Source organism: Anguilla anguilla, chromosome 16, assembly GCF_013347855.1.
Source record: "Anguilla anguilla isolate fAngAng1 chromosome 16, fAngAng1.pri, whole genome shotgun sequence".
NCBI lineage: Eukaryota > Metazoa > Chordata > Actinopteri > Anguilliformes > Anguillidae > Anguilla > Anguilla anguilla.
The window spans coordinates 5,481,132-5,508,644 of record NC_049216.1 but is presented as its reverse complement, the minus strand read 5'-3'; the positions used below and the strand labels follow the sequence as shown (position 1 = coordinate 5,508,644).

The 27,513-nt window shown below is 46.7% G+C and overlaps 1 protein-coding gene across 2 annotated transcripts in view; it reads left to right on the top strand.

The window, feature by feature from the left end:
* Window positions 1-22,070, top strand: part of c16h11orf49 (chromosome 16 C11orf49 homolog) — a 53,523-nt gene extending 31,453 nt beyond the window's left edge. For both annotated transcript variants that reach the window (XM_035395067.1, XM_035395066.1), the window contains 6 exons: window positions 4,981-5,065; window positions 10,247-10,332; window positions 14,434-14,629; window positions 16,631-16,740; window positions 19,918-19,981; window positions 21,881-22,070. In XM_035395067.1, the coding sequence (XP_035250958.1) occupies window positions 4,981-5,065; window positions 10,247-10,332; window positions 14,434-14,629; window positions 16,631-16,740; window positions 19,918-19,981; window positions 21,881-22,046 (707 nt within the window). In that variant the 3' untranslated portion in view covers window positions 22,047-22,070. The remainder of the gene's footprint in view (window positions 1-4,980; window positions 5,066-10,246; window positions 10,333-14,433; window positions 14,630-16,630; window positions 16,741-19,917; window positions 19,982-21,880) is intronic.
* Window positions 22,071-27,513: the final 5,443 nt, after the last annotated feature.

Below are 27,513 nucleotides of genomic sequence, written 5' to 3'. Positions count from 1 at the left end.
CGCGCTCGGCGAAGCCAATCCCACCGCTCGCATCATGTTAATTACCTCAAGGAATACATGAATGGACATGTATTTATGTGTGTATGCATGTATGTATGATGTGTGTGTATGTGTGTATATACATACACACACTCAGTGGCCAACAAAAAACATTTAGTTAGTGGCAGTTCTCTGGGCAGAAACACCATGTTTAATCAGAGATGTCAGAGTAGAATGGGAAGACTTGTTCAAACCACCAGAAAGACCACAGATAATAGCCGTTTGCAGCAGTGGTGTGCAGAAGGGCATCTCTGAACTCGTAGCGCGGTGAACCATGAAGCGAATGGGCTACAGGATCAGAAGACCACGCCGGGTTCCACTCCTGTCAGCTAAGAACAGGAAGATGAGGCTACAGTGGGCACATGATCACCAGAACTGGATGAGCGAAGATTGGAAAACTGTTGCCTGGTCTGACGAATCGCGATTTCTGCTGCGACATGCAGATGGTCGGGTCAGAATTTGTCAGAAACAGTGTGAACCCATGGGCCCATCCTGCCTTGTGTCAACGGTGCAGGAGGCTGGTGGTGATGCGATAGTGTGGGGAGTGTTTTCTTGGCACACATTAAGCCCCTAAATACCAATTGAGCACCATGCGAATGCCACAGCATACCTAAGCATTGATGCTGACCATGTGCATCCCTTCATGACCACAGTCTACCATTTTTGGAGCACATCAAAAACCAGCAGGATAATCTGCCATGTCACAAAACACACATCATCTCAAGCTGGTTCCACGAAGATGACAGTGACTGCAGTTCACTCCAATGGCCTGGACAGTCCCCAGATCTGAATCCAATAGAGCACCTTTGGGATGAGGTGAAATGGGAGTTTCGCAGCATGGTTGTGTGGCTGAAAATTCTGCTCGAACTGTGCGAGGCTATCAAGTCAACATGGACCAAAATCCCTAAGGAATGTTTCGAGCACCTTAATCCAAGACACAAAGAATTCAGGCTGTTGAGGAGGCTGCAGGGTGTCGTAAGATAGGTGTACCTAATAAAGCGGCCAGCGAGTGTGTATATAAAACATGCGCTCATCCTTGCAGATCCTGGGGTTGAAGTTGAAATATGGACCATTGAGAAAAGTGCTGCTAAGGCTGGGACATACACGGCCTGGAAAAAGCCACACGCTGCTGAACGCGGCGGCTAAATCTTTGTAAGACTTCAAAATTTCTCCCTGACAATTATCCCGATTGACAGTAAATATCGGCGAATGAAAAGGGGCGCCGCCTCCGGAGGCCTGTTCACATATTGTGACACGGTCCCCCGACGCCGCGTTTCCGACCTGCCGTTAGCGAGACGTTTGCGTTTAAGAGCCGTAATGCCTACAGTTCCCCTACAGTTTCCAGACATAACCATCAGGTTGGATGGCCTCTCGCGTTCATCTCGTTTGTAGCCGCTGAGGCTAATCGTCGCGTACGGTAATGGCAGGGCGATTACGGGATTACCTGGGATGTCGCGTAAGAGGCAGACCGCGCACCTGGGTGACATTGTTCTCAGGCGCACAGGTGATGCAGCTGGGGTTGGGATTGGATTTACCCCCCCCCCCCCCCCCCAGTCCTCCAGAGGACAGTGCTATCATTATCTTAAATGGGCTCCCAGTGTTGTGACAAAGGAAACAATGTTAAGCCCTTGGCTCAACAAAAATTATTCATGCGACAAACAACCTGTGGTAAGCCCAACTGAAATCTCCCATTCTATATTCTCCGCTATTAGTCTGGTATTCCCAGAATGATTTCCATTTCAGTCAGAGAGGTTAGTCCTGGTCGTGGTCCTTACATTAGTTTGTGCTGCTTCCATAAGGGACATACTGTTTTGTTGGATTGAATGGGGAGGCATGGGGAGACAGAATGAAGCTGATTGGTTTAGAGATGGCTGGATTGTTTGAGGATGGTTGAGAAAAAAGCTGATTGGTTCGGAGATGCCTGGGTTGTTTGAGTATGGTTAAGAATGAGCCTGATAGGTTCAGAGATTGCTGGGCTTTTGGCTGTAGTTAATGTTCCTTGAAGCCCAAGGTGCTGACAGGGCTTGGAGAGAGGGACCACCCAGAATACTGGACGACAGAGGAGAGGGGGGCCAGCGCACACTTCCTGAGTCGCTGAGACGGGACTGCCCCGTGTCTTGAGGGAGGCGTGGCTGAAAAGGTTTGGCGGGGAGGGGGCAGGGCCGCATTGTAACAGGCGTCCGGTGATGACGGGAAAAGCTAAAAGCCCAAACTCACCGACTGACGACAGCTTTGGAGAACGACTCCCAACTGCCGCGAGTCTTGTTTGAATCATCGCGGTGGCCTCAGGAGCGAGACAATGATGAAAAGCCCAGGCATGCTATACAGCTTAGCCGATGCAGCACCTTGACTGGCAGTACCAGCCTTTTTAGCCTAGGCATGCTATACAGCTTAGCCGATGGAGCACTTTGACTGGCAGTACCAGCCTCTTCAGCACACGCATGCTATACAGCTTAGCCGATGGAGCGCTTTGCCTGGCAGTACCAGCCTTTTTAGCCTAGGCATGCTATACAGCTTAGCCGATGGAGCACTTTGACTGGCAGTACCAGCATTTTTAGCCTAGGCATGCTATACAGCTTAGCCGATGGAGCACTTTGCCTGGTAGTACCAGCATTTTTAGCCTAGGCATGCTATACAGCTTAGCCGATGGAGCGCTTTGCCTGGTAGTACCAGCCTTTTTAGCCTAGGCATGCTATACAGCTTAGCCGATGAAGCACTTTGCCTGGCAGTACCAGCCTCTTCAGCACACGCATGCTATACAGCTTAGCCGATGGAGCACTTTGCCTGGCAGTACCAGTCTCTTCAGCACACGCATGCTATACAGCTTAGCCGATGGAGCTCTTTGACTGGCAGTACCAGCCTCTTCAGCATGGCGTGACCAGCCTGTCACCATTCCCACTCTCTGCCTTTCAGACAGCAGTGTACTGTATAGAGATATCCTCCTGAGACCCGGCAGAAATAAAGTTTCAGTATTCAAATTTTTTTTTTTTTACATAATACAAGTTCCTTGGATGACATCATCATGCTCCGGTAAAAATATTTTCCAAAACATTTATGTTATTTTTATTGAATGTCCCTTGTAGTGTAGCAGGTTTCAGCATGGTGTAGACTATGTCGTTCTTGAGATGAAGACCAGAGAGAATCCTGTCCTCTACAGGGGACAAAAACGAATTGTCAGGTATTGGGAGGACATGTCAAGCTCAGCATATTCGAGAAAAGCACGGGGCGACATAGCTCAGGAGGTAAGACCGATTGTCTGGCAGTCGGAGGGTTGCTGGTTCAAACCCCGCCCTGGGCATGTCGAAGTGTCCTTGAGCAAGACACCTAACCCCTAACTGCTCTGGCGAATGAGAGGCATCAATTGTAAAGCACTTTGGATAAAAGCTCTATATAAATGCAGTCCATTTAAAAGCATGTAAATCTGTAGAAACGGCGGAAGGGTGACACCATGAATGAACGGGCCGCTTGTCAAAAGAAACTTCCGGAAAACCGTTCTGCCCCTAATCTGCAACTAAGAGCAGCGTGGCAGTGGGTCCACTGCGGTGGGCAGAAGAGAAACTGCCTGAGGAGCGGACTCGGGCCTGACCTGAAACGCATCACCGACACTTCAGCTGGGACCGAACCACGCGGTTAAAACTCGCAGTCGCCCTACTGTGCGTGCGCCAGTTACACTGTGAGTTAAGATGTGTGAACTCAGTTCAGTGTAAAACAGGTCAGTGGAATGGCCACAGATGTGGAGGTCTTTTTTGGGTTTTTTTTTGGAATGAGAATATCATGCACGCTTTACCGCAGAACGTGCAGAGACAGCATTCCGCTGTTAAATCTCTACAGCTGACTGTGAAAAGGCAAACGCTTAAACCTGTTATTGTTTATACCAGTGTTCATACTGTACATATTTCGCGTACATTTCAATGGTTCACATTTTTAGTGCTGAACGTAAAGCACTTTGAGCTACACTTTATGTATGAAAGGTGCTATATAAATAAAGATTATTATTATTATCATTATTATTATTATTATTATTATTATGGAGGGAAAAATTCCACATCAAATTCTGTCCAACAAATAAAATGTTTAAAATAAATAAATGTCTGTGGGGATAATTTCACTTGATATTATGCCTGTGAGTAGATAGATAGTTTGTTGGCTTAACATCAGTGATATTATGCCTGCGAACTTATTTTACTGTTGAACTGATGTTAATTAAGATGAATCAAAAAGGTTCAGGCATTTCGGCATATTGGGTGCATCAGTGAAATGGTGCTGTGTGTCTAGAGCTGCAGGAGTTGGAAAACGGGATTTGTTCTGAGGCCTCACTGAGCGAAAGGCATTCGCATCGATACGAGGGAGACGGGGTAACGGGCTAACGCTAACGGGATAAAGTTAGCGGGATAACGCTAAGCCGGAGTCTCACGGTACGGCTGATCAATTTCTGGACTTCAAGCCATAAATTTTAATGAGCGACAGAAGAATGACTGGAGTACAAAATTCATATTTTATTTGGTGTAACGGCCATCGAGAGCAGGCGGGGCTGCTGTCCGCAGTCTCCGGAGCGAGGCTGCTGCCATGGACCGCATCATCAAATGATGATTACTTCACAGCAGGGGGGTCTCCAGATCCAGTCCTGGAGGTGTGCGGTCTCTGCTGGTTTTTGCAATGTCCTTTCAATCGATTGGCAGTCAGTTAAGGCCTTGGAAACAAGGTGTGTAGACCCTTTAGTCAATCGGTGACTTAAATGAAGCACTTTGAGTGCTGGAGCACATCAAAAACCAGTAGACGCAGGACGCAGCGGACCGCCGGGAGTTAGAGATTGAGATTCCCGCTCTGCGGCGTGTTTTGAGATTCTGCTAATTGGCGTCTGAAGCGGCGCCTTGCGGGAAAACGGGAGGGGTTTCTGCGTATGACTGATCTGCGCGGCGTTGTGTTGCGCTTGCGCTGCAGATCTGCTGGCCATGATGGAGTACAGCTCCCTCCTGCAGCTGCTCTGCCCCGACTTTCCAGTGGAGATGGTGCAGAAGGCGGCAAGGTCAGTGTGAAGCGCATTCCAGTCCATTGCATCACATTCCAATACATTCCATTCCAATCCAATCCATTATAATCCATTCCGTTAGGCTTCATCACATTCCATCCCATTACAATTCATTCTACTTCGCTACATTACATTACATTCCATTCCAATCCATTCCATTCCAATTCATTCCATTCCATAACAATTAATTCTGTTCTACTTCATTCCATTCCATTACATTCCCCCTCATTACATTCCATTCTGTTCCGATCCATTACATTACCGGCATTTAGCAGATGCTGTTATCCAGAGCAACTAACACAATTTGTTTTTACCTAGTATCCATTTGTACAGCTGGGTATGTACTAAAGCAATTTGGGTTAAGTACCTTGCCTAATTACCTTGGGTTGAGTACCATAGGAATCAAATCTGCAGCCTATACGAGACCAGTTCCTTATCAAATATGCTACACTGCAGGCTGTTTTTGAGGGCATGGGGAGTGAAACACAATGTGAACACCGCTTCAGGGTGTCATTATTAATAAAAATAAATAAACACATTTTTCAAATAATAATAATAATGCCGTTTGAAGCAGCAACATCGTGGTGATTGGGCTTGGTCTTTATGCAGCGTCACAACCTGACATGGAGCAAATCAGCATTCGTGTACACCTTAACAGCTAGCTCCCCACCCCCACCTCCACCCCCACCCCTATCCCCCGTCCCCACCCCCTCCAGTGAAATTAGAGCCTTATCCTTTGATAGGAGTTAAGTCCCAGTATTTCCATTCACGACACACAGTCATTTACAAGTGTACAAAAAAAAAACCCTGATCTTTAATGGGGACTTTGACTGATGTAGCCTCGTTTGTTTAAATTACAGTTAAATCCAGTTAAACGGTTTGAAGCTGTGTGGTCCAGATTCGAGGAGAACCGAAATCGCAAATAAAGCAAAGGGACAAATGTTGTCTTCCCCATCTGAAACCTGAGACTAATCTGGGCCTTATTTCAACTCTGTCGAGAGAATTAGGGCGAAGCTTTACGACAAGCTGCTCTTGGCAACGGTCGTCAGGGTGTACGCTCCGCCCGCTAAAAAAAATGTCCGACAAATATAGCGGCTGTCTTCGTCGCAACAGTTTGCCTTTTCAAAAAACCGTGAATTCATTTCAAGAACCAACATTTGACGCGCAAGTCCCACAACGGTGTCTTTTTACACTTCAGAGGTTGTTGCGGTGTCGTTCCGAAGTGTCGCATCAATCAACAGACGCAGGCCTAAATCCTCCTGAGACCCGGCAGAAAAAAAAAAAAAAGTTAAAGCATTTACATTTTTTTGACATACCGCAGGTGTCTTGGGTGGGTGACAAAAACATGCTGCAGTGAAAATATTTTCAAGAACAGTATTTATTTTATTTGTATTGAATGTCCTCTGTGGTGTAGGTTTCAGCAAGGGTAGAATATATGGTTTGTGAGGTTAGAGTGTTAAAAAGCCACTGGTCCTCAGGAGGGTATGACAGCCAGCAGTGTGTATGGTGCTTTTACCCGCACGTAGAATCTCAACAAAAATCTCAATAAAAAATCGTTTTCAACGTCTTAAAAAAAGTGCAGTCACGAATACTAAGCACTGCACCTAAATAAACTTGCATAGCTTGATATCAAAATTGGGCTGAGGTACAACAAACAATATGGCCTATCTTACCTCACAGAAATCCAACAAGCTCTACTCCAAAGCAGTGCTGCCCGATGTTTCGTAAATTATTTCAAGCAACGTGGCCCTGTGTTTCTTCATCCTACCTTTGGAAAAGAATGCAGTCACTCAATCCGTCTTTCAGATGAGACGTTAAACCGAGGTCCTGACTCACTGTGGTCATTAAAGACCCCATGACACTTGTCGCAAAGAGTTGGGGGTTCTCCCCCCGGTGTCCTGGCCAAATTCCCAATCTGGCTCTCTCAATCTGCCAGCCTAATCATCCCCTGATTTAATTGGCTAAAAATTGTTCTCTCCCTCTCCACCTTAACCAATGTGCGGTGAACGTTCTGGAACAAAATGGCTGCCGTGCATCACCCCAGTATTCGACGCCAGTCTCCGCCCATTCCGTGCCAGCTTCCCCCGTCCATTTTTGTAACAGGCCAGGCCCCGGGGGAGACTGGCTAGCGCTAGCTTCGGCAACCGATTCCATCACCCTTGACTTTGATGAGCAGAGTCCTCAAATCCAACAAAGAGTCGGTTCCTCAAGGACAAACAATTTTCTTACGAATTCTCTTCAAAGCACGAGTTTTGGTTTTGATCGCGATTTCCCAGCGGGGTCGCATTTGGGCGAGCGCCGCACCCGTGCGTCGAAAAAAAACAGGCGTTCGTGCAGCAGGTGCCCCACGACGTTTTGGGTTTCCCTGCCGTTTTTTTTTCACGTTGAATTGCAACAGGAATTTCTGATTTTATCCATCCCGAGACACAGCATAAAAAAAAGTTAAGGCATTTTACTTTTTTTGCCATAATACACGTCTCACATTTGCAGTGAAAATACTTTCATAAATATTTATTTTTATTGAATGTCCATTGTGGTGTAGCTTTTCAGCACAGCACAATATATAAACGGTTCTTGAGATTAAGGCCAGAGACTCGTGTCCCCTACAGGGGACAACAATGAATCTCTGGCTCTAAGGACGATAGGTTGCGTAAGAGTACTCAAAATGGCTGACGTTACTCAAAAGGGATTTTTCGTCTGATGGAGATCTCAGATAAACGGCTTGAATTTAGTGCCCGGAAATTTCTGGCTGGAGATTTTCCTTCCCGAGGTAAAAGAGCATTAAAAGAACAGGCTATTGCTCCTTTTTTTTAGAATAAAAACAATGAACTGGTGGATTTTCCATTACTTTTTAAACTGAAGGCGCTCCTCTTGATTGTCAGAACTAAACTGGAGATCTGTGGCCTCAATACAAAAGGCTCAAGTCTCTTTGGGGTGGTCACAGACCAGGACGGTCACAACAAGCAAAAGACACAAAGTCAGTCATCTTCAGATGGTAAATGGACTGCATTTATATATATAAATGGTAAATGGACTGCATTTATATATATAAATGGTAAATGGACTGCATTTATATAGCGCTTTTATCCAAAGCGCTTTACAATTGATGCCTCTCATTCGCCAGAGCAGTTAGGGGTTAGGGGTTAGGTGTCTTGCTCAAGGACACTTCGACATGCCCAGGGCGTGTCAGACACAAAGGTTCGCTCGCTCTCACTTCATCTCTCGAAACGACAGCGCCGCGGACGTTTCCCCTGAACCGCTCTCCCGAAAGAACAAAGGACCGAATCCTCTTTTTCTTCCTGCTGTACTGGGGCAGGACCTTGCTTACGGTGTTGCGGAAGGTTCGGCTGCCATGGCAACCCGCCCCCGAGCAATTAAGACTCATCTCGTGTTTACGTCCGCCTGAGACCCGACAGTTCGTTTTTGTCCCCTGTAGGGGACATGAGCCCCTGGTCTCCTAAGCTCAAGAACCACATAACCTGCACTACAAGGGTACATCCAGTGAGAATAAATGATATTCTCAGAAATATTTTGACTGCAACATATTTTGGTCATCCAACATATTTATGTCAAAAAATTGAAGTGGCTGAAGTGACTTTTTTTCTGCTGGGTCTGAGGTGGTTGTGGGAGTTGTTGAGTGGCAGTGACCTTACAGGCTGGTTCTGAGGCTCTGCTCCTTTTGTACACAGGGTTGTTTGGTCGTTTTGGTCGTTTAGTGGCGCTAGTGTTGCGTTGGGCGATGCACAGCACTCCCGAGCGCGTTGGTCCCGAGATCGGGGCTCCAGCACGATGGGGGGGGGGGGGGGGGCAACAGGAACCCCCTCCCCCCCCCCCCAACTCCAGCCTCTGCTCCCCCCCCCGCCCCCACTGGAAATGAGCCTGATAGTTTATCTAATGAGCACTCAAAAGGGAACTCAATAGTGTTTGATTTGCCTTTGTCATGCAAAGGAGGGCAGTCCCTTCCATTCAGTCCCCGAACATCGCCAGCACTTCATTAAACGCCAACGTGTCAGCCGGAGGGGCTCCTCGCCCCCCCCGCCCCCCATCCCCCACCACCCCCGCCCCCCCGCCCCCCCCGGCTTTTGTCCCTGCTCCGGCCTGCAGGCGCCACGTTCGCAGGCCCCGCCCCCTGCTCTCCCCCCCCCGCCCCCCGCTTTATCAGTATGCTGCTGCTAGCTGTCTGTCTACGCATCTGCTCGCGGCGTCTCCAGTCCGCTGCCCCGGCCTTAGCCCCGTTTTTTAGCGCCTCTCACGCACAGAGAGCCGTCGGACGGACTTCCCCTACGCGCAGAAAGCAACACCCGGAGAACTTTCCAGCAAAACGGCTCTGTTGCAATTGTGACAAATTACGAGCGCGCGGTTGAGCTGGATAATCTCAGAATGAATAAAAGATAGCGTATTTTTTCATTAAACCTAAGTGTAGATATAATTACATGGGGAAATATCTGCCCCTGGATGATACAGACTTAAGACTTAAGGGAGACAGTCAAAGGTATTTAACTAAGTTTCAGGGCTGAGTGGTGATTGGTCAGTTGTAGCACAGGGCGGGGGTCTCAAACTCCAGTCCTGGAGGGCCGTAGCCTCTGCTGGTTTTTCCGATATCCTTTCAATCAGCAGCCAATCTAGGCCCCGTAAAACAAAGTGCGCAGACTCTTAAGCCAATCAGTGACTTCCATAAAGCACCGAAACGCAGGAACGTAATCAGAACAGCTAGCGGACGCAGCGGGCCTTCCAGGATTCGAGTTTTGAGATCCCCTGCTTTAGGACAGCAGTTCAGAAGTTCAGACCATTTGAATTGGGTCGCGCGGCTAACGCGGCTAACGCACGGGCTCCCGCGCACCGACGGCGCGGAGGGCGAGCGGTAAGTGCGCGGTTTTTTTTCTGGGTTCCAGCGATAGACGCGCGCGTGTCACCCTCGACCCGCACCGCCCCGCCCCGCCCTGCCCCGCCCCGCCTTCCGTGAGCCCTCGAGGCGAAATTTTACGACCCAGAACGGAACTCGAAGCCGGCTGTCGGTCGCAGGTGTTTGCGGTTTTATGGACCGGCTCGAGTCGATCACACCCCATATGTTACTGGGGTTTCTTTTTTTTTTGGGGGGGGGGGGGGGGGGGGAGGGGGCACCTTCTGTTTAGACGAGGCCCCGCGATGTGACTAATGGCTGAATGTCTGCTTCGACAGGATCGTGCTGATGGACGACGCCATGGACTGCCCCATGTCCTTCGCGGACTTCCTCTACGCCTTTCAGGTCCAGTTCTACTTCGAAGGTAGAGTGCGGGATAAATCATTTACACGCTTCAGTTACCCACAGTGCTTTGTGTTTGAACTGGATATTTCAGTTACACACAGTGCTTTGTGTTTAAAATGGCATTTTCAGTCTCACAATCTGCTTTACATTTAAGATGGATATTTCAGCAACACGCTGCTTTGTGTTTAAGCTATAATTTAAACTTGGATATTTATTCTACACACAGCTTTGTGTTTAAACTGGATATTTCAGTTACACACAGTGCTTTGTGTTTGAACTGGAATTTTCAGTTACACACAGTGCTTTGTGTTTAAACTGGATATTTCAGTTACACACAGTGCTTTGTGTTTAAAATGGCATTTTCAGTTACACACAGTGCTTGTGTTTAAAATGGCATTTTCAGTAACTCACACTGCTTTGTTTAAACTCATTTTCAGTCCCACAATCTGCTTTACATTTAAGATGGATATTTCAGTAACACGCTGCCTTGTGTTTAAGCTATAATTTTCAGTTACACAAGCTGCTTTGTTTAAACTAGGTATTTCAGTAACACAAACTGCTTTATGTTTAAAATGGGAATTTAAGTTACACAAACTGCTTTGTTTAAACTTTGTATTTCAGTTACACAAACTGTTTCATGTTTAAACTTGGATATTTATTCTACACACTGCTTTGTGGTTAAACTGGACCTTTGGGTTACATCGTTTAAACAGGTTACTTAGTTGTTGATGAACATATCAAGTGTAGCGCTATCATTGTCAGAGGATAGCATTTGCTCCTAATTTTACTCATTAATTAGCTCAACAAGCCTCCGTTCCCACCGCCTGTCAGCCCACATCTTCACAAACCACATCTGCAGCCATTTTAACCCTTTAAAGGTGCGAGATCTCCGACTGAATACGTGATTAGAACGTTCTTAACCGAACATTCTAATGCTGATGTCACAATCACTGCTGCTAATTGAAAGTAATGGAGTTCTAGAACACTGACTTTAGAATTTAGAAAAAACATTCCAGAAAGCCTGCGGGCTACCCTCACATGCCGTCATCGCGTTTCATCGCCCCCAGCTACGCGCTAGCAGACGGCCCCGACGCGTTGGAATGCGATGCAGAGAGCATTATGGGAAAGCGACTCCCCCCCCCCCCCCCCCAGTGACAATCTGCCTTCCACTCACCTGGTAGGGATGGATTAAAAAAAAAAGTGTGGCCATAAAGGTTCTCCCAAGTAAAAAAAAAGGGCGGGATTGTCGTACTACGCGAACTTATCGTCAGTACGCTTGCTGTGTGCATGTACGGTCACGGTCTTCCCTGTTTAATGGAGGTTTGCCTCCAATTACTGGGTTACATTACATTTAATTCTCCATGTTCTGTAGCTGGGCCCCTTTGGGTTGGCGCCTGTTAATTGTGTTTGCCTTGCTTCTCCCAGGCTGATCGATACCTGAATAATAAGTATATTTCATAATTAATTAACCATTATGGCAATAATGAGGTGAATTTCACGCACGCAATGTACTTACTTAGACTAAGTCAATTATAGTTAGTTCTCCTCTGCCACCTCACTACGCTACACTATACTATTCTGTGGAGAACATTTTCCAGTGTTAAATCAAGAGAGCTCATTTTATTCCAATGCAGTACATTGGGCCTCTGTTGGAGTATAAACTCCAAAATAATACATTTAAGTCCATTATTTTACTATAATATTTCTGCATAGGCTGGGTATATTTAATGTGTAATCACAGGCTTGGCTCATATGCTCGATACAGTGGTTATATGCTGTTTAAAACCTACGATTTATTAGGCAACACAGACATACATGGAAAATATTGTAAATACTGACAGTAAAAGAAATTGACATTCACATGTATTGCCTGTTTAATATACTATTTCAAGAGAAACTTTTGTATTTTTTGGCTATATTACAGAAGTAACTGGGATAAAATTCCAGCCGCTCTTATAAAAGGAAAAAGAACACAGAGGTTTTATTGGATATAAAAGCCAAAGCGTTTTCGCTTTACACCTTCATTAGGGCAAGCCTACATTTTAAGTGTAACAAAGGACAATGCTTATAAAGGTTTTTTTGTAAGCCACTTACAGCCATCAACCAATGACATTTATGCTGGAAAATTCAAATTTGGAGTGATAATTAGCCAGTTGCATAAAGTAAAAAATAAAAATAAAAAGATGTAGGTGAGTACTGGTTCCTCGTAAGCCAATAGGGTAAGGCGGTGTGTGTGTCACAAGGTCTTGCAATTTCTAGATTACAGAAGTAGCCTAATTGAAAGTTGTAGTATAATGGGCGAGGAACTGGTCTTGTGACCTAAAGGTCACAGGTTCGATTCCTGGGTCGAACACTGCCGTTGTACCCTTGAGCAAGGTACTTAACCTGCACTGCTTCTGTACATATCCAGCCGTATAAATGGATGCAGTGTAAAAGTTGTGTAAGTCGTTCTGGATGAACGCCTGTAGTGTGAGTTCTAGTGCGGTACGCTGGCAGGACTTTTAGCCGACTTAATTCGTCGCTTCCCTTTCAGCTCTCTGAAGATGGTGGGCAGGGATAACGCTTGCAGGTCAGGACCACGGCTGTGCGCGCTTCTGGGGTTTATTGAAGTAGCAGCGATAGTAAAAGCCTAGCCAGAGCAGCGGAACCGTGTGTACGCCGTTATAGTAACACAGTAAAAATGGTAAAATGGACTGCATTTATATAGCCTAGCGCTTTTATCCAAAGCGCTTTACAATGTATGTCTCTCATTCACCAGAGCAGTTAGGGGTTAGGTGTCTTGCTCAGGGACACTTCGACGCGCCCAGGGCGGGGTTCGAAACCGGCAACCCTCCGACTGCCAGACAACTGCTCTTACCTCCTGAGCTACGTCGCCCCAGTAGTACAGTATAGGTTTTACAGGCAAATCTGCTGGTCTAACACGAATAAATACGAATCTGTCTCCCTGTCGCTCAGCGTCGTGCCGGAGATCCCGAACACAGACGTGTAGCGTGAATACAGACGGGAGTTTACGGAGAGCCGCTAGCACGTTAGCACGCTAGCACGCTAAGTCACTCTCCTGCAGCGTACTGGAGGCCGAGAGGCACGCCATTTGCTTTGGAGCCAGACTTCGCAGGGCGCTATTCCCCCCCCCCCCCCCAGCCCGTCCGGATCTGTACAGGGGCTACTGGGCCCTTGCCCAGGAAAGGGGAAATTCGTAACGATTGTCCGGTGCATCACTCAAACGACGGGCGCGCTCGGCCACGAAGATCAAAGCGCATTTGACGGGGGGCTCTCGAGAAGCCGAGAGACCGCGAATGTGAAAATTTTCTCGCTCAGCCGAAGAAATTTCCGGTACGGTGAGGAGCGCGGCGGAAGTCCTCGCGCCTTTGGCGGCCTCTCCCGTCCCTCTCTGGCGAGCCCCGCTCCCCGGAAAAGGGCGCTGCTTCTCCAACCGCGTGTCCGAGTACCCCCCCCCCCACCCTTCCCCCCGCAGCACCGTGCCACTGCCGCTTCACAGGAAAGAACAGACAAGACAGGGTACCGCCGGCCCGGGTGTCGAGCACACGCGAAACTCCGCTGGGCTCTCGCCTCCCTCTCAGGCCCCCGTCTTCCAGGGGCCCATTACTGCCCCCCGCCCACCCCCCCCCCGCCTTCCAGCACCGCGTTCAGACCCGCCCGCTGATTGGTGGGGGCTACCCACTGCACCACCGTGCCCCACCCAATGTCACGTTCTACACCTATTCACGGCTGGCCCCTACCCCCTTAGTTCCAGTGAAGGGGAATCTTAATGCTACAGCATACAATGTCATTCTAGGGAATTGTGTGCTTCCAACTGAAGCATTTTAGCCGAGAAGCCGGTTCATTGTTTAGTCCTTTACGTACTTTTTGGCTGCACCAGTTCACAGCTGGTTTGAGCGCTGCTTTTTCTCTTTTATGTTACACACTTACACACACACACACACAGACGCACACATTAAAAAAAAGGGGGATGGGGGTGGGAAGGAGTCGGGGGGGGGGGGGGTTGTGGTTACAGGGTCACGCGGTGATGCGTGGCAGTTTGGCGGTTTTATGCTACCGCAGCGGTCCTCCGCAGCGCGCCCGCTAATTAGCGACTGAACTAACTGTGTCCCCTTTGCAGAATTTCTGGGGAGCGTCGCCGTGATTTACCGCGACCTGCTCTCCGGGAAGAGCCCGAACACGGTGATCGTGCCCACCTCTTCCCCTGCGGAACGGCTCCCCCACCTGGCCGCCGACGACACTGCGGCGCAGGAGGGCGTGGACTCCGCTCTCTTCTGCTCGTACCTCGAGGCCCTGTGCGAGAGATACAAGCACAAGTAAGTGGCGACGGAGCGTAGCGCAGCGGGTAAGGAACTGGGCTTGTGACCGAAAGGTCGCAGGTTCGATTCCCGGGTAAGGACACTGCCTTGAGCAAGGTACTTAACCGGAATTGCTTCAGTATATATCCAGCTGTATAAATGGATACAATGTAAAAATGCTATGTAAAAAGTTGTGTAAGTCGCTCTGGATAAGAGCGTCTGCTAAATGCCTGTAATGTAAAGTAAGAACCGTTTAGCTTCGATATCGCCCGTCGCGCTCAGGAGCACGCGAAACGCATTTTAAAAAATGAATAAAAACTTTCTCTGTCGTAGCAGACGTTTCAGAAACTGAACACCGCGAAGGATTCTCATTCGCCGTGGATACTTTGTAAGCCATCGGTGATTCTCGTTCTGAATTAAGTTGCAATGAAAGTCCACGCTCACGACGGGACGCGGGACAGAAAACGAAATTCAAATGCGCGCGACGTTCCGGAAGTGCCTTGTTTCGATCGAGATCACCTCCTACGAAAGATAGATGCGTAATATAGGCCCACGACTGTCCAAACCTGGTGTTCTGTTTGGTTGCTCTTCAATGGTAAATGGTAAATGGACTGCATTTATATAGCGCTTTTATCCAAAGCGCTTTACAACTGATGCCTCTCATTCACCAGAGCAGTTAGGGGTTAGGCGTCTTGCTCAGGGACACTTCGACACACCCAGTGCGGGGTTTGAACCGGCAACCCTCCGACTTCCAGACAATCGGTCTTACCTCCTGAGCTAAGTCGCCCCTTAACACGCCTGTAGAAACACCTGGTGTTCTTCCCGGGCTGAGAAGGCATTCAGGGATGTGCGTAGTGGTTAATGGGCCGACGGGCTTGCAAAGATAGAGAAAGATAAACACACCTGTCCCGTTCTGCCGGTAGCCCCCTCGCGACAATGAGCCCGCGTTTCCTTTGAAGTTCCCGCTCGGCTTTTTGTGTCAGGCTCATAATTCAACTAGGTTTCCCCCCCCCCCCCCCCGGGCCATACAGACCAGCCTTTTGCTGGCTGTATTAAAGGCATCGCTCCCTTTAGACTGTAAATAGTTTTGTGCGCACGGCTCGGAGCCAGCCGGGGTTTACGCTTTTGTCGGGGTTGAGAACTGAACTTGGCTCAGAGCTACGGCAACCCTTCGTACGTCCCCCCTGAGCCGGGAATTCGCCGTTTCGTAAGTTGTCGACGCGTGCCGAAGCTAAACGCGAACTTCGGAAATTTGTTTTAGCGTCTGCAAAAGCCACCATATCAACCTGTAACTATGGGTGGACACGGTGGCGCAGCGGTCAGCGCTGTCGCCTCACGGCACGAAGGTCGTGGGTTCGAACCTCGGCTTGGGGGGGGGCCTTTCTGTGCGGAGTTTGCGTGTTCTCCCCGTGTTCGCGTGGGGTTTACTCCGGGTCCTCAGAACTGGAGTTGGTCCCCTGGGCGCTGCGACTGTGGCTGCCCGCAGCTCCTAAGCTGTGGGTCAAAATGCAGAGGACAAATTACCCCAATAAAGTATATCTTAAAGGTTCAATAAAGTATATCTTAATCTCTTAAAGGCAGGGAAGCGCCTTGTCAGACGCTTTGGCGTGTTTAACTCATCGCGACCCCTCTCCCCACCAAGACTGCTCTTGGCGTGTGACGTGTCGGTCCCTCATTCCTGTCTTTGTGCGTCCGCGTGCAGAGTGACAGCGCGCCACAGACAAATGAAGCGGCTGGGAAAGAGTATCTCCCGAGAATGCGCTTTTGAAATAGCGTCCCGTTTCACGTTCGACCCGGTGACCCGGTGCTCGTTACCGATCCACCGTTTGGTCGGACATCGCGGGAAAATCCATCCATCCCACCCCCGACGCCGGTTGCTAATTGCCGTTGCTTATGAATCAGGTAGTCGTTTTAGACTAGACATTTTAGACACAGCCTCTCAGAGTTATGACCCTGATGTGTGATTAGAAGGTTGACGGTTGGGCTGGATTTGTTTGTGATCTGGCGTGTTCCCACCAGCCACCCCTCTACAGACGGCATCAGAGAGATCCTCCAGAGCACGCAGCGCGTGACCTTCTACGGCTTTGTGATGGCCCTGGCCAAGCACGAGGGGATCAGTCAGGACATCGGTGAGTATCGGGCCGCCAAATATTGGGGTTAGCCTTCAACGCTACCCCCATCATTTCATTCATTCATTCATTCATTCATTCATTCATTCATTCATTCCCCTGCACAATTTCCTCATTTTGTTGCTTTAAAGCTCTCATTTCATGATATTTTATGTTAGGAACTAATCTTTGTTATAAGTACGACCAACTCCACATAAGGTCATTTGCAAACCGATACAAGTGGGGAAAAAAGTATATAAGCACAGATATTTGAAACTAAATAACAAAGGAGATAGTTGATTACATAAGTATTCGATCCCCTTGCTCTGGCGGGTGTACGTTTTTACAGGTGTGTGGGGAAAAAAACATCGATGAGCCACAGAATCATTTGATTGGCCTCTTTGTGGTGCATAAATGTGATCATGATTTCACAGTATAAACGCATGCTTTGGGGGGGAGTATTATTGGACGGTCAGGGGAGTCGAAAGTTATCCAAATGCACAGAATAGGAGGAAGATAATAAAATAATAACGGATATCAGAGCGTTCGGATATTCTGGTGAGCTCTGCTGGCTCATTAATATAGATACGGAAGCTGCATCTTATCACCCAGATACTGTCCAGAAAAGGTCGTCTCTCCAAACTAACTAGGCAAGCAAAGGAGAGTTCCAATGGCTTAGAAAATAGAAACTCTGCATCAGTCAACAGCATCAAGAGAACTACCCAAATCCTGGCCGGTATGGCAGGGTAGCAAGAAAGAAGCCATTACTTTGTAAAAAATTTGGGGGAAAAAACATCTCAAAGCCGCATAGTTTTCAGGAGGGATCCAGCTAAAATGAGGGGGAAGGTTTTTGGGGTCAGACGACACTAAAATAGAGGTTTCTGGTCAAAAAATATTTAAAATATTGTGTTAAGTCTGGTGGAAGACCAATACTGCGCACCTCCCTCTCAACACCATCTCTGCAGTGAGGCTTTGTGGGGGCAGTATCACGCTGTGGCCTCGATTTTCAACAGGGGATCTGGGGACCCCTAGGGGTTCTTAAAGGTACTGCAGGGGGTCTCTGGCCGGACTCGATCTCGACAGAAACATGTTTTCAACGTTAAAACAATGCCAGGTTACGCATACAATGCACTGTCTATAAGTAATTAATTAAAACTTCCAAATCTAGGCCTGCCATTAGAAGAACTGATATCAAAAGTTACAACAAACAACAATTCAAACAAGCTCTCTTCCAAAGCAGTGATGATTTATAACGCACGGTCTCATCACGAATGATTTTTAACGATTCATAAAGAATTAAAACAAAACATTTGTGTTTTGTGTTCTGCGTGTTGGGGAAACAAAAAAAGTGTTGGATTGCCTTCTAGCTGTGTAAAGCCACGGGGTTGCAAAAACAGACGTATGCATTTTAAAATAAAATAAAATAAAAATAAAAACAGATCAGTCGTATCCGTTCACAAAGACATTTTGACGCGCGTGACGATTTAAGCGCTACCTGAAAAGGCTCGGAGGCATTTAAGGTGTTTTTTTTTTTTCTTCAGCCATTTGGGACATTGTTCCATTGTGCCTCTGAGCCAATCCCTCAAATCCCCCTTAAATAATAAAGGCACAAAGACAGGCACGCTGTGAAGCAGGTGGGGAGCGTGACTGCGCCCGAGCACACAGAGCCAGTCAAGCCACTACGTCTTTCAGATGACCGCAATGCTTATTTTAACAGCATTACTAGTAGTTGTCAAGGATCTGGGGCTTCCCTTACGTTGAATATATGGAGCTATGCCGAATATATTGCTTTTTTTTTGCTTAACACTGGGCATTATTTAATAGGACCTTCAGCACGTGCAAATCATTTTAGCACGCGCAAACCTAAAAACACAACTAGTGCAAAATACCAAATGCCATGGTCATGTCATTAGATTTGCACTTGCTAAAGGTCTTAGCCCTCTGTTTCAGTTAATTCCTTGATGATACATTCATCACTACGAAGTACTTGGTGCTATCTTTCTATACGGTCTTTTCAGATGGCTATTTTGTAAAAAAAAAAAAAAAATTTTTTAAAGAGATTAATTAAAGACACCAACATAAATTTGGTTCAAGTCGATATGAAGACATGAACATTATGAAATACTAGCGTCATGGTACATCTCTATTATTTATTTTACTTTAAATCATCTCTTTTACAGTTCTGGAAAGCTGAGCAAGAAGTCCATAAGAAAGCCATGTTCTGTGTGGTTCAGCTGTTGTTTGTTTGTACAGTACAGGTTCTGACTCTTTAAAGGCGTTCTATTGATAAACTGACCGGGCCGGTTTTCCCGCTGCGCTGGAAAACCCCGGGGATTTACGGCACCGGCGTGAATGGAAGGAGTTGCCATCCACGAGCGATCGCGTCTTTGTAATCGCGAAATAGCTCAGCGCTCGCGGAAATAATGTTTGATGTCCCCCCGATTGTCTGCTCTTGTCATTTAAATAGTGGACTTGTTTGGGATATGTCCTTCTTGTGTCGACTTGTCAGAGAGGGATTAAGCGCCGCACTGAACTGGAGTTTTAACCACCTGCACGGCTGCTACTGCTATTGGCTGTGAATACATCACACTGATACTGATAGTGTTTATCTATTTCTATTTCTTGTCTAAAACTGTGATGCTGGGAACACACAATATATCATGATGTTTATTCTAGATGAGCTTGAAAATTATTAAAAAAGGATTTGGTTGATAACTGAAGAATGATAGCTATGTAAGTATTCTGTATTCTGAAATATATATTATCATGAACAGAAGCTATATTGAAACTCTCCACAGTATATGAGGTAATACACAGATTGTTTCCATTGTCACATATTGAAATATATTTTGCCAAGACTTCATTTCGATAACAAGTTTTTATATTGGGTCTTGTGAGGCTTGCAAGACCCAATGTCAACAATTGCAAGAAAAATGTCAACAGTTTCTTTGTCGAAAACATTTCACCAGTAAATGCGGAATTATTTCAAACCGCGAGTACTGATACATAAAGCTGACACATTACATAAATTTAACAACAGAATGTTTTCAGAGAATCCCCAGGGCCCAGCAGCACAGGTTAGCTGCTGGATTCTGTTAAAGCATCTAAATGCAGTCCGTCCCTTTCACTGTGCAGCGGGAAACCAGGGAGGCCAGAGAGCGCAAGGGCAGAGCATGACGTCTCTTTTGTTACCACCAGGTTCCCTCCCAAATAAAGCAGACCTGCTGGTGGACCCTGCGATGGACCAGGAGTTGGAGAAACTGTAAGTGAACGGCCCGTTCTTGCAAAAAAAAAAAAAAAAAAGCCCTTAAGCCTTAAGATCCTGCTGCTAACACCAGTTTTATCCTCCAAAAATCCAGGAACCATATTCCAACAGTATCTTGAATTGTGTATGGTGACAGAACATTATTTACCTGTTAAATGAAACATCGGGCATCCATTTATCTTGTAATTATCCCGTTATTATTATGTGAATGTTTCAACTAAGTAACATTTCATCAACTTAAACGACAGCCATGTAAGAATCCTCAATCAAAATGAAAAATATCGAAATCCAACATATGTGAGTCTTTGAGCAGAGTACCAGTGTGACATCCTTCTGCAGAGTCACTTTCTTCTTAAAAACTCAGCACCTGCTTTTCCATACAGAACAGTACAACAGCGGACACTGGAGAGACTTTTTGGCTTGCACCAAAATGGAGATCATTTACCTCCTTGTCACGGCCAGAGACTGTAAAAAGGTCACGGCTCATTTTGACAAACGGGAAGCAGACCTGGTTCCATAACAAGAAACCGGAGTCCGTTTGATTGCGATGATCTCGACTGCGACCAAAACGCGTCCCAGACTCAACCAGTCTGAATGCAATCGCTCCGAGACCAGGAAATACGTTTGTTTATTGTTTGGGCTAAACCTCGCATGATTTCCATTTTGTCTTTTGGTTAGCTTGCGCCCTATTTTACAGAAGTAGGCTAGCCTGCGCAAAGCAGATTGGGGCAGTTGCTCAACTGTCATAGTTGTCTGGTTAAAATGAAAAGCAGTGGAGGACAGTTTTCTGTCCCTGAAGGGGAAAATGAATGCTTGGTGCTCACAGCTGGAATAAGCTTAATAGGGAACGCTAAAAATTTTTTTTTTTAAAACAGCTAAAAGCAGCCACATCATTTGCGGTAACCATAGTAACCTTCTTACTGTTCCGCGCTGTGTTTGTTTACTCGAGAGAATTCCGGGAGGATTTGTTGTCATAAATCAGTCATAAAAACGCGTCTCCGTGTGATGGAATGTGAAGGCTGTCGAAACGGGACGGGGGTCCTTCTTCACAAACTTTGTTTCAGAACAGATCTCCAAACGTGACCAGACTCATAACATACTTTTTTTGTGTGTGCTACAGTCCAGGGGGTGTTGTGGGTGTAGTACCAGCAATGCATACAACACAACTTAAGATTTCCATCTAATAGAAAATTGTTATTCATGAAAAAATAACCAAAATTAAAATGTATATTTCTCCCATTTGTGTTTGGCGCTGCTACGTTTTACCAAAAGGGGTACTGGTCAGGTGGGCATCTGGGGATCCATTTTGTATTTTTTTATTCAGCAAGGCAGCTGAGGCCTCATTGTGTTTTTTTACCACACATGGGTAACTTCTATACTCTAGTCAGAATTTGGTCTTGAGATGCCACAAAGATGTCACGCCTTCACCACAGACCAGCTGTAAGGAGGAAGCTCACTATTTTTTTGCTTTTTAAAAAAAATTTGGCACCCAATGCCATGCTGAGCTCGCACGCTTATGTGCAGCCATAACCGTTCATGTGCAGACTCCACTGCTGACTCGGGAGATTGCAGACGTCCTCAGTTCTCCTTCGAAGCACATGGTGTCACCACCTGCTTCTTTTTTTCCCGCCGGAGAGAAAAAGCCAAGCTTGCATAGAGTGGAGTCGGAGGAAGACCTTGCATATGCAGCTCTGAGATGCAGTCAGTCCATGGGTGCCCGATCGGACGCATAACAGGCTGGACCCTCCCATACCCCGGGCAATGCAATTGCAAGTTGTGCATTTCCCTATGGCCACAGTTGGCACTGGTATAGTCTGGATTCTGGTGTAAGTAGTTCCCTGTGTTTTAATTTAATTGTTGTTGTTGTTGTGAGCGCCTCGCTGTGTTTCCCTGCAGCATCGCCCAGCTCTCGCTGAGCCCCGCCCCCCACGGCGGCAGCAGCGGACCGGGGCAGAAGGAGCCGCCCCGGAAGGCCTCGCCACGCAAGTCCCTCCATCACCGCAAGCGCATCGAGATGGAGAGCGACGGCTCCACCGAGGAGACCGACTCCTCAGAGAACTAGGCCCCGCCCTCGCCCCGCCCCCCCCAACCCCGCCCTCGCCCCGCCCCTCCCCACCCCGCTCCACCTCGCCCCTCCCTGCCCCGCCTCTCCCCACCCCGCTCTGCCTCGCCTCACCCCGCCCCTCCCCGAGCCGGACAGCGGTCCTGAGCCTATCTGGGTCAGCCCCGGACTCTGATTAGCATGCACAGAACAGAGCCGAGCTTATACAGCGCCGGAGAGCACAAGCTACTGGATACATCAGAGCTTTGTACTGAGCGCATCTGACCTGCAATGACAAATATTCACAGTTCTGTGAATATATTAGCTCATATATTTTACATTTATATGACAATGAAACGGTTTGTTCCTAATGTATGCCTAATGTATATAGTGTATAGAATTATGATCCATACCAAAAATAAAGGTGTGCTTCTGGGTGTGCAGCACTGCTTGTCAGATACACCCTGTTAGCAGTAGAGGGCGCTGTCAGTACAGGTTTATGTTTTTTTTTTAAATTTAATGCTCTTACCTTAACTTGCCATCTTACAATAAATAAGGAAACTAGAAGGTTAGGAAATGTATGGTTTGTCAGTTTGGGCAAATCGACGGGGAAAATTAAACGGAGCTGTGGTAACTTTCAGAGACTGTGTACACTGAGTCACTCCAAATATAGCCCACAAGAAACTGTTAGCAGAATCAAGTCAGGCGATGCTGGTGTAATCTTAGGCCTGATTTATACTTCGTCACATGACCCTTTTGACAAGTGTCGCATGACAGAAATGACGTATTTTCAATGAAAAAAGTGTCGCACGACACTCTCTTTCAGTCACAGAACTTCATACTTTGTCGCACAGTGTTGATTGGACTGCCAAATGGAACACCGAAATGCGTCGTCATGGATACGTCATTATTTTCGGTTTATCTGAGTGACAGACGCCTAACTTTTTCTGTCTGCATCATTTTTAAAACAAAAGTGGATATAAAAATTTTTTCCTCCTCTATTTCTCTGTAATTTCACCGGGCACAGCAGTGTTTTCACAGACGCAAAGATCATCAGTTCGGCGTCTTGTTACCATAGAAAACAAAACCCTCTCTGTAGCCCTTTGCCGCAGTATAAATATGAAACATCGTGTGACACATGCGACAAAGTATAAATCAGGCTTTAAACGGTTTGAAGAGTAGGTTCTTTTGGAATGTTTTTTTTTCCTCCAGAATTCTACATCAGTGTTCTAGAACTCCACTGCTTTCAGTTATTTTTTTATGCTTTTAGAAGCCATTGTTACCTGAGCATTATAATGTTCAGTTAAGGACGTTCTAATCGCATATTTGTGATCTGACTCCTTAAAGGGTCGAACCCCATGTATTTATCTCCCTGTGTGGCTGGAGGTTCGATTCCCGACAGTGATCCGTCCTGTGCTGCCATCCCACAGCTAAACCCTCTCTGCTTTCTCCTTGTCTGAATAAAGTGGAAAAAATAAACAAAGAGTCTGTCTGCGCTCCTTTAAAAAATTAAGTATAAATGTATATTCATTTAGTGTTTTCAAAAGGTATGAAAACAATCATTGTTGCATTACATAACAGAAGCGATTCGTAACAAGAAGGCAAGTGCATAAATCAAGGTTTTGAACAACGGTAACCCTTGAGGTGGGAGGAAAATACTCAAAGTATTGTAAGCAAATTCATTTTAAAATGCAGTTTAACCAACATTGAAGGCAAAATGTCCTATGCTGCTGTTTTTCTTGGTCAGCACTGTGGACTACTACTCTCTGATGGTAAGGTTCAATATGAGGGAGGTGTAGATTCAACAGTACTGACTGCAATCAAGTCTGGCTGTTTTCAATCAGCTGAATCTAATCAGTTAAATTTGGGTAATTGGTGGACTGAGTAACTAGGGGGGCAATGACATTCTCATTGGTGATATGGGTGTTAATAACTATGTTTTAAAGTTAATTAAAGGTAACTATTTTTAAAATTATTGTTTTGTGTTTACTCTGTTTCCCATTGTCTAATATTACATTTTTGTCTAAAGATATGAAACCATTCAGTGTGACAAATGTGCAATAATAGAGAAAATCAGGAAGAAGGAAAATTTATTTTCACAGCACTGTACCATAAAAAGTGAATAAACCACATACATTTAAAAGCAGTAACTTAAATTTCCCACAGCCATCTGTGTTTGTTTCTTAATGATCTTTCAAACAGTTGATTTTGGTAAGCCTAGAGTTTGGCTTATATCTCTGATTATTTTTTCCTTATTTCTCAGCCTCATAATGGCTTTAACTTTCATTGGCACAACTCTGGTCCTTATGTTGACAAACAACAATTACAGACTCCAAAGGCAATCGAAAGCCCAGACTCTAGACTAGATACTGCTAGGTCTCTTATACTTGCACTAAGGTAATTGAACACACATGACTAATCAGAAACACCTGTGATGCAATTTGTCCCAAACATCTCTGGGTATATAAGGGGAAAGGTGGAGACTTGTCAATATGACCTCTTGTGTGCTATTCGTGTATAGCATTCCACTACACACACATTTTGCACCATCGTATATCGCCGTCATTGAACATACTGTAGAATAAATTGCACTGATTTTTACCTGGCATTGCCATTTGACTCTTACTGCTGCACACCTAGCAGTTTTAAGGTTCTAACATACACATAGAAGTCAGTAGCTCTGTACCCCGTAGTCTCTTGGCCAAACACTAGTGCCGTAGCAAGGTACACAATTGTATCTATGCAGGCTACATACGCCAGAGCCACGTCCGCGTCTACTATGATAGATAGCAATCCGTATAGGGCCACACTACTGGTGGATCATTTGCACTCTCCTACTGTGTAAAACTGTCAGCACAGAGGAAAGGTTAAAACTTTATTTTGGAATCAGAAAACTGAGATATTATTATTAAATTAATTCTGCTCCAGTACCACTGGGTAAGACTACACACATTCCTCTGCCACTCAGATACTTCTGCTGTTTGGTGTATCTGAGGGGGTTTCTTACAGGTGAAAAAACAGGGTGGCCAGGTTACGGTTAGCTAAGAAGGATTCAAAAGATGGCCGAGTTCTGGAAAAAGGTCTTGTAGAGAGACGAGACCAAGATTCCCTTGCATCAGAGTGATGGCAGGAGTAAAGTGTGGAAGCAAACTCCCCAATACTTTGTTATCGAACTCTCTTCTGGCTGGACTACCGGCATCTGCCACCAGACCCCTGCAGCTCATTCAGAATGCTGCGGCTCGTCTGGTCTTCAACCTCCCCAGACACTCCCACGTAACTCCCCTGCTCACTACCCTCCACTGGCTGCCTGTTATAGCTCGCATCAAATTTAAAACATTGGTCCTAGCATACCAGGCAGTCAAGGGATCAGCCCCAGCATACCTCCACAAGATATTCAAACCCTACATGCCAGCCAGATCCCTCCGTTCTGCTACCTCAGGACGCCTAGCACCTCCCCCTCTTCGCACCTGCACTTCCAGAACACGTCTCCTCTCTGTTCTGGCCCCACGATGGTGGAATGACCTCCCTGTGGAGGTCAGAACAGCTGAGACTGTGACCCATTTCAAACGACGACTGAAGACCCACCTCTTCAGGCTGCACCTCTCCCCATCCCTCCCTTCCCCCCTGTAAATGACTAAACTTAGGGTTGTAACTAGGCAGCTGTTTCATAGGTGACTTAGGCGCATCAACTGTCTTAACGACTACTTGTATTTTTATTTTTATTTTTCCATAGATTGCGTTGTTGCCGTTCTCGTTGTTAGTGTTAATCAGTTTAACCATCAGGGTCCAAGTTGAACTATGCGGTTGTTCCTTGTACTTGGACCGGTACTTCTCTCTAGGGGTTTCGTCATACTTGTTCCTGGTTATGGTTATACACTTTGTTGTACGTCGCTCTGGATAAGAGCGTCTGCCAAATGCCTGTAATGTAATGTAATGTAATGAAACGTATTAAGTAAAATCACGCATTGATTCTTATTTTTAAATGCATTTTGGATGTAACTGGGTTTAATATATGACTCTATGGGGAACTCGAGAGCTGGAGTGCACTGGACGCCATATTGGTTTCTGCAGCTTCTGACTCCTCCTGCCTCTCCAGTTCCTATGTACCCTCTGTGGTTGAGAGTGAGAGCCCAGAGGGGAGGAGGGAGGAGGGAAGGGATACATTTTGGGGGAGGAGTGATGGATCCAGTTGGTAATGTGTCATAGGCCCGTAGGTGGAGTCAGCGAGGGGGAAAATAATTCCTCATCTGTCACTGTTCTGAACAGGGACCCACTGTAGATCAGGCTAGCTATCATTATACATGTTGTATTCAGCTCCAGCCGGGGGCCCCTGCTGGTCCGGTGTGTTTTCGCCCAGCCGGAGGCTTGTCTGCGCGCCTGGTGTTCGTGCGCTCGGCCGTCTGTTCGGGGCTGCGTTGGGCCTGCGGGTGCTCATTTGTTTGGTCTGGTCCGCCGGCCTGGGGCGTGTCGCTGCTTAGCGGGGGGGGGGGGGGAGGCCCGACAGGTCACAAAATTAGAAATTGCTGAGGGATGGCAATTAAAGTAACGTTTCAGAAAATATATAAGGTTAAAAGATTTCATTCAATCTTCTACTGGGCCCTCTTTAAATGCCAAGGGGCCTGGGGGCCCTCACACTGTAAGCACTGAGGGGCCCAGGGGCCCTCACATTGTAAGCGCCCAGGGGCCCAGGGGCCCTAGTGGTCAGCTTACGTTTTAAACACCAAGGGGTCTGGGGGCCCTCACACTGTAAGCAGTGAGGGGTCTGGGGGGCCCTAGTGGTGTGCTCACATTTTAAGCACCAAGGGGTCTGGGGGGCCCTAGTGGTTAGCTCACGCTATAAGCACCCAGGGGCCTAGTGGTCAGCTTGCGCTGTGCGCACTGAGGGCCCTGGCATTCAACTTCCTTCGGAAGTCTTGGACCACGCACCACGCGCAGCCTGAGGCTTGGAGGCCCCATGGGGGTCCGAGGCCCCCGGGGCACTGGCCCCACTGGCCCGGTCCATAATCCAGCCATGTCTGTACGGCTTCGGAGGGTAAATCTTTGGTAGGCCTATCGCTCCTTCATGAAACTACCCAAAGGCTCTTTTAAGAGCCACCCACATTTTCTATGAAAAGCAGCGTTTCCTCATTTCTACCATATCCTTTTTTTAAAATTATTATTAATATATGGCTATTTAAGACACCGCGCCTATTGTTATACGTATTTTATTGTAAAACGTGTGTGACATCAGTGTCTGTGGTGGTGGGAGCAGCCATGTGCGCATGTAGAGGATGCCCAAGAAACTCTGGTTAAATGTGTTTGTTTGACTATGAAAGAAGGAAACGGCCACAGACATTTACTAGAACTCAACTGAAACCAGAAAACCTTGCTTGCCCGGAGACGAACGCGATGCTAATCGACTAAAGATGAAATCCAGTTTCTAAATAACAACGTTGCCCTTCAAAAAGGGTATTTAAGGGTAACATCGTTATTTAGAAACTATGGGTTG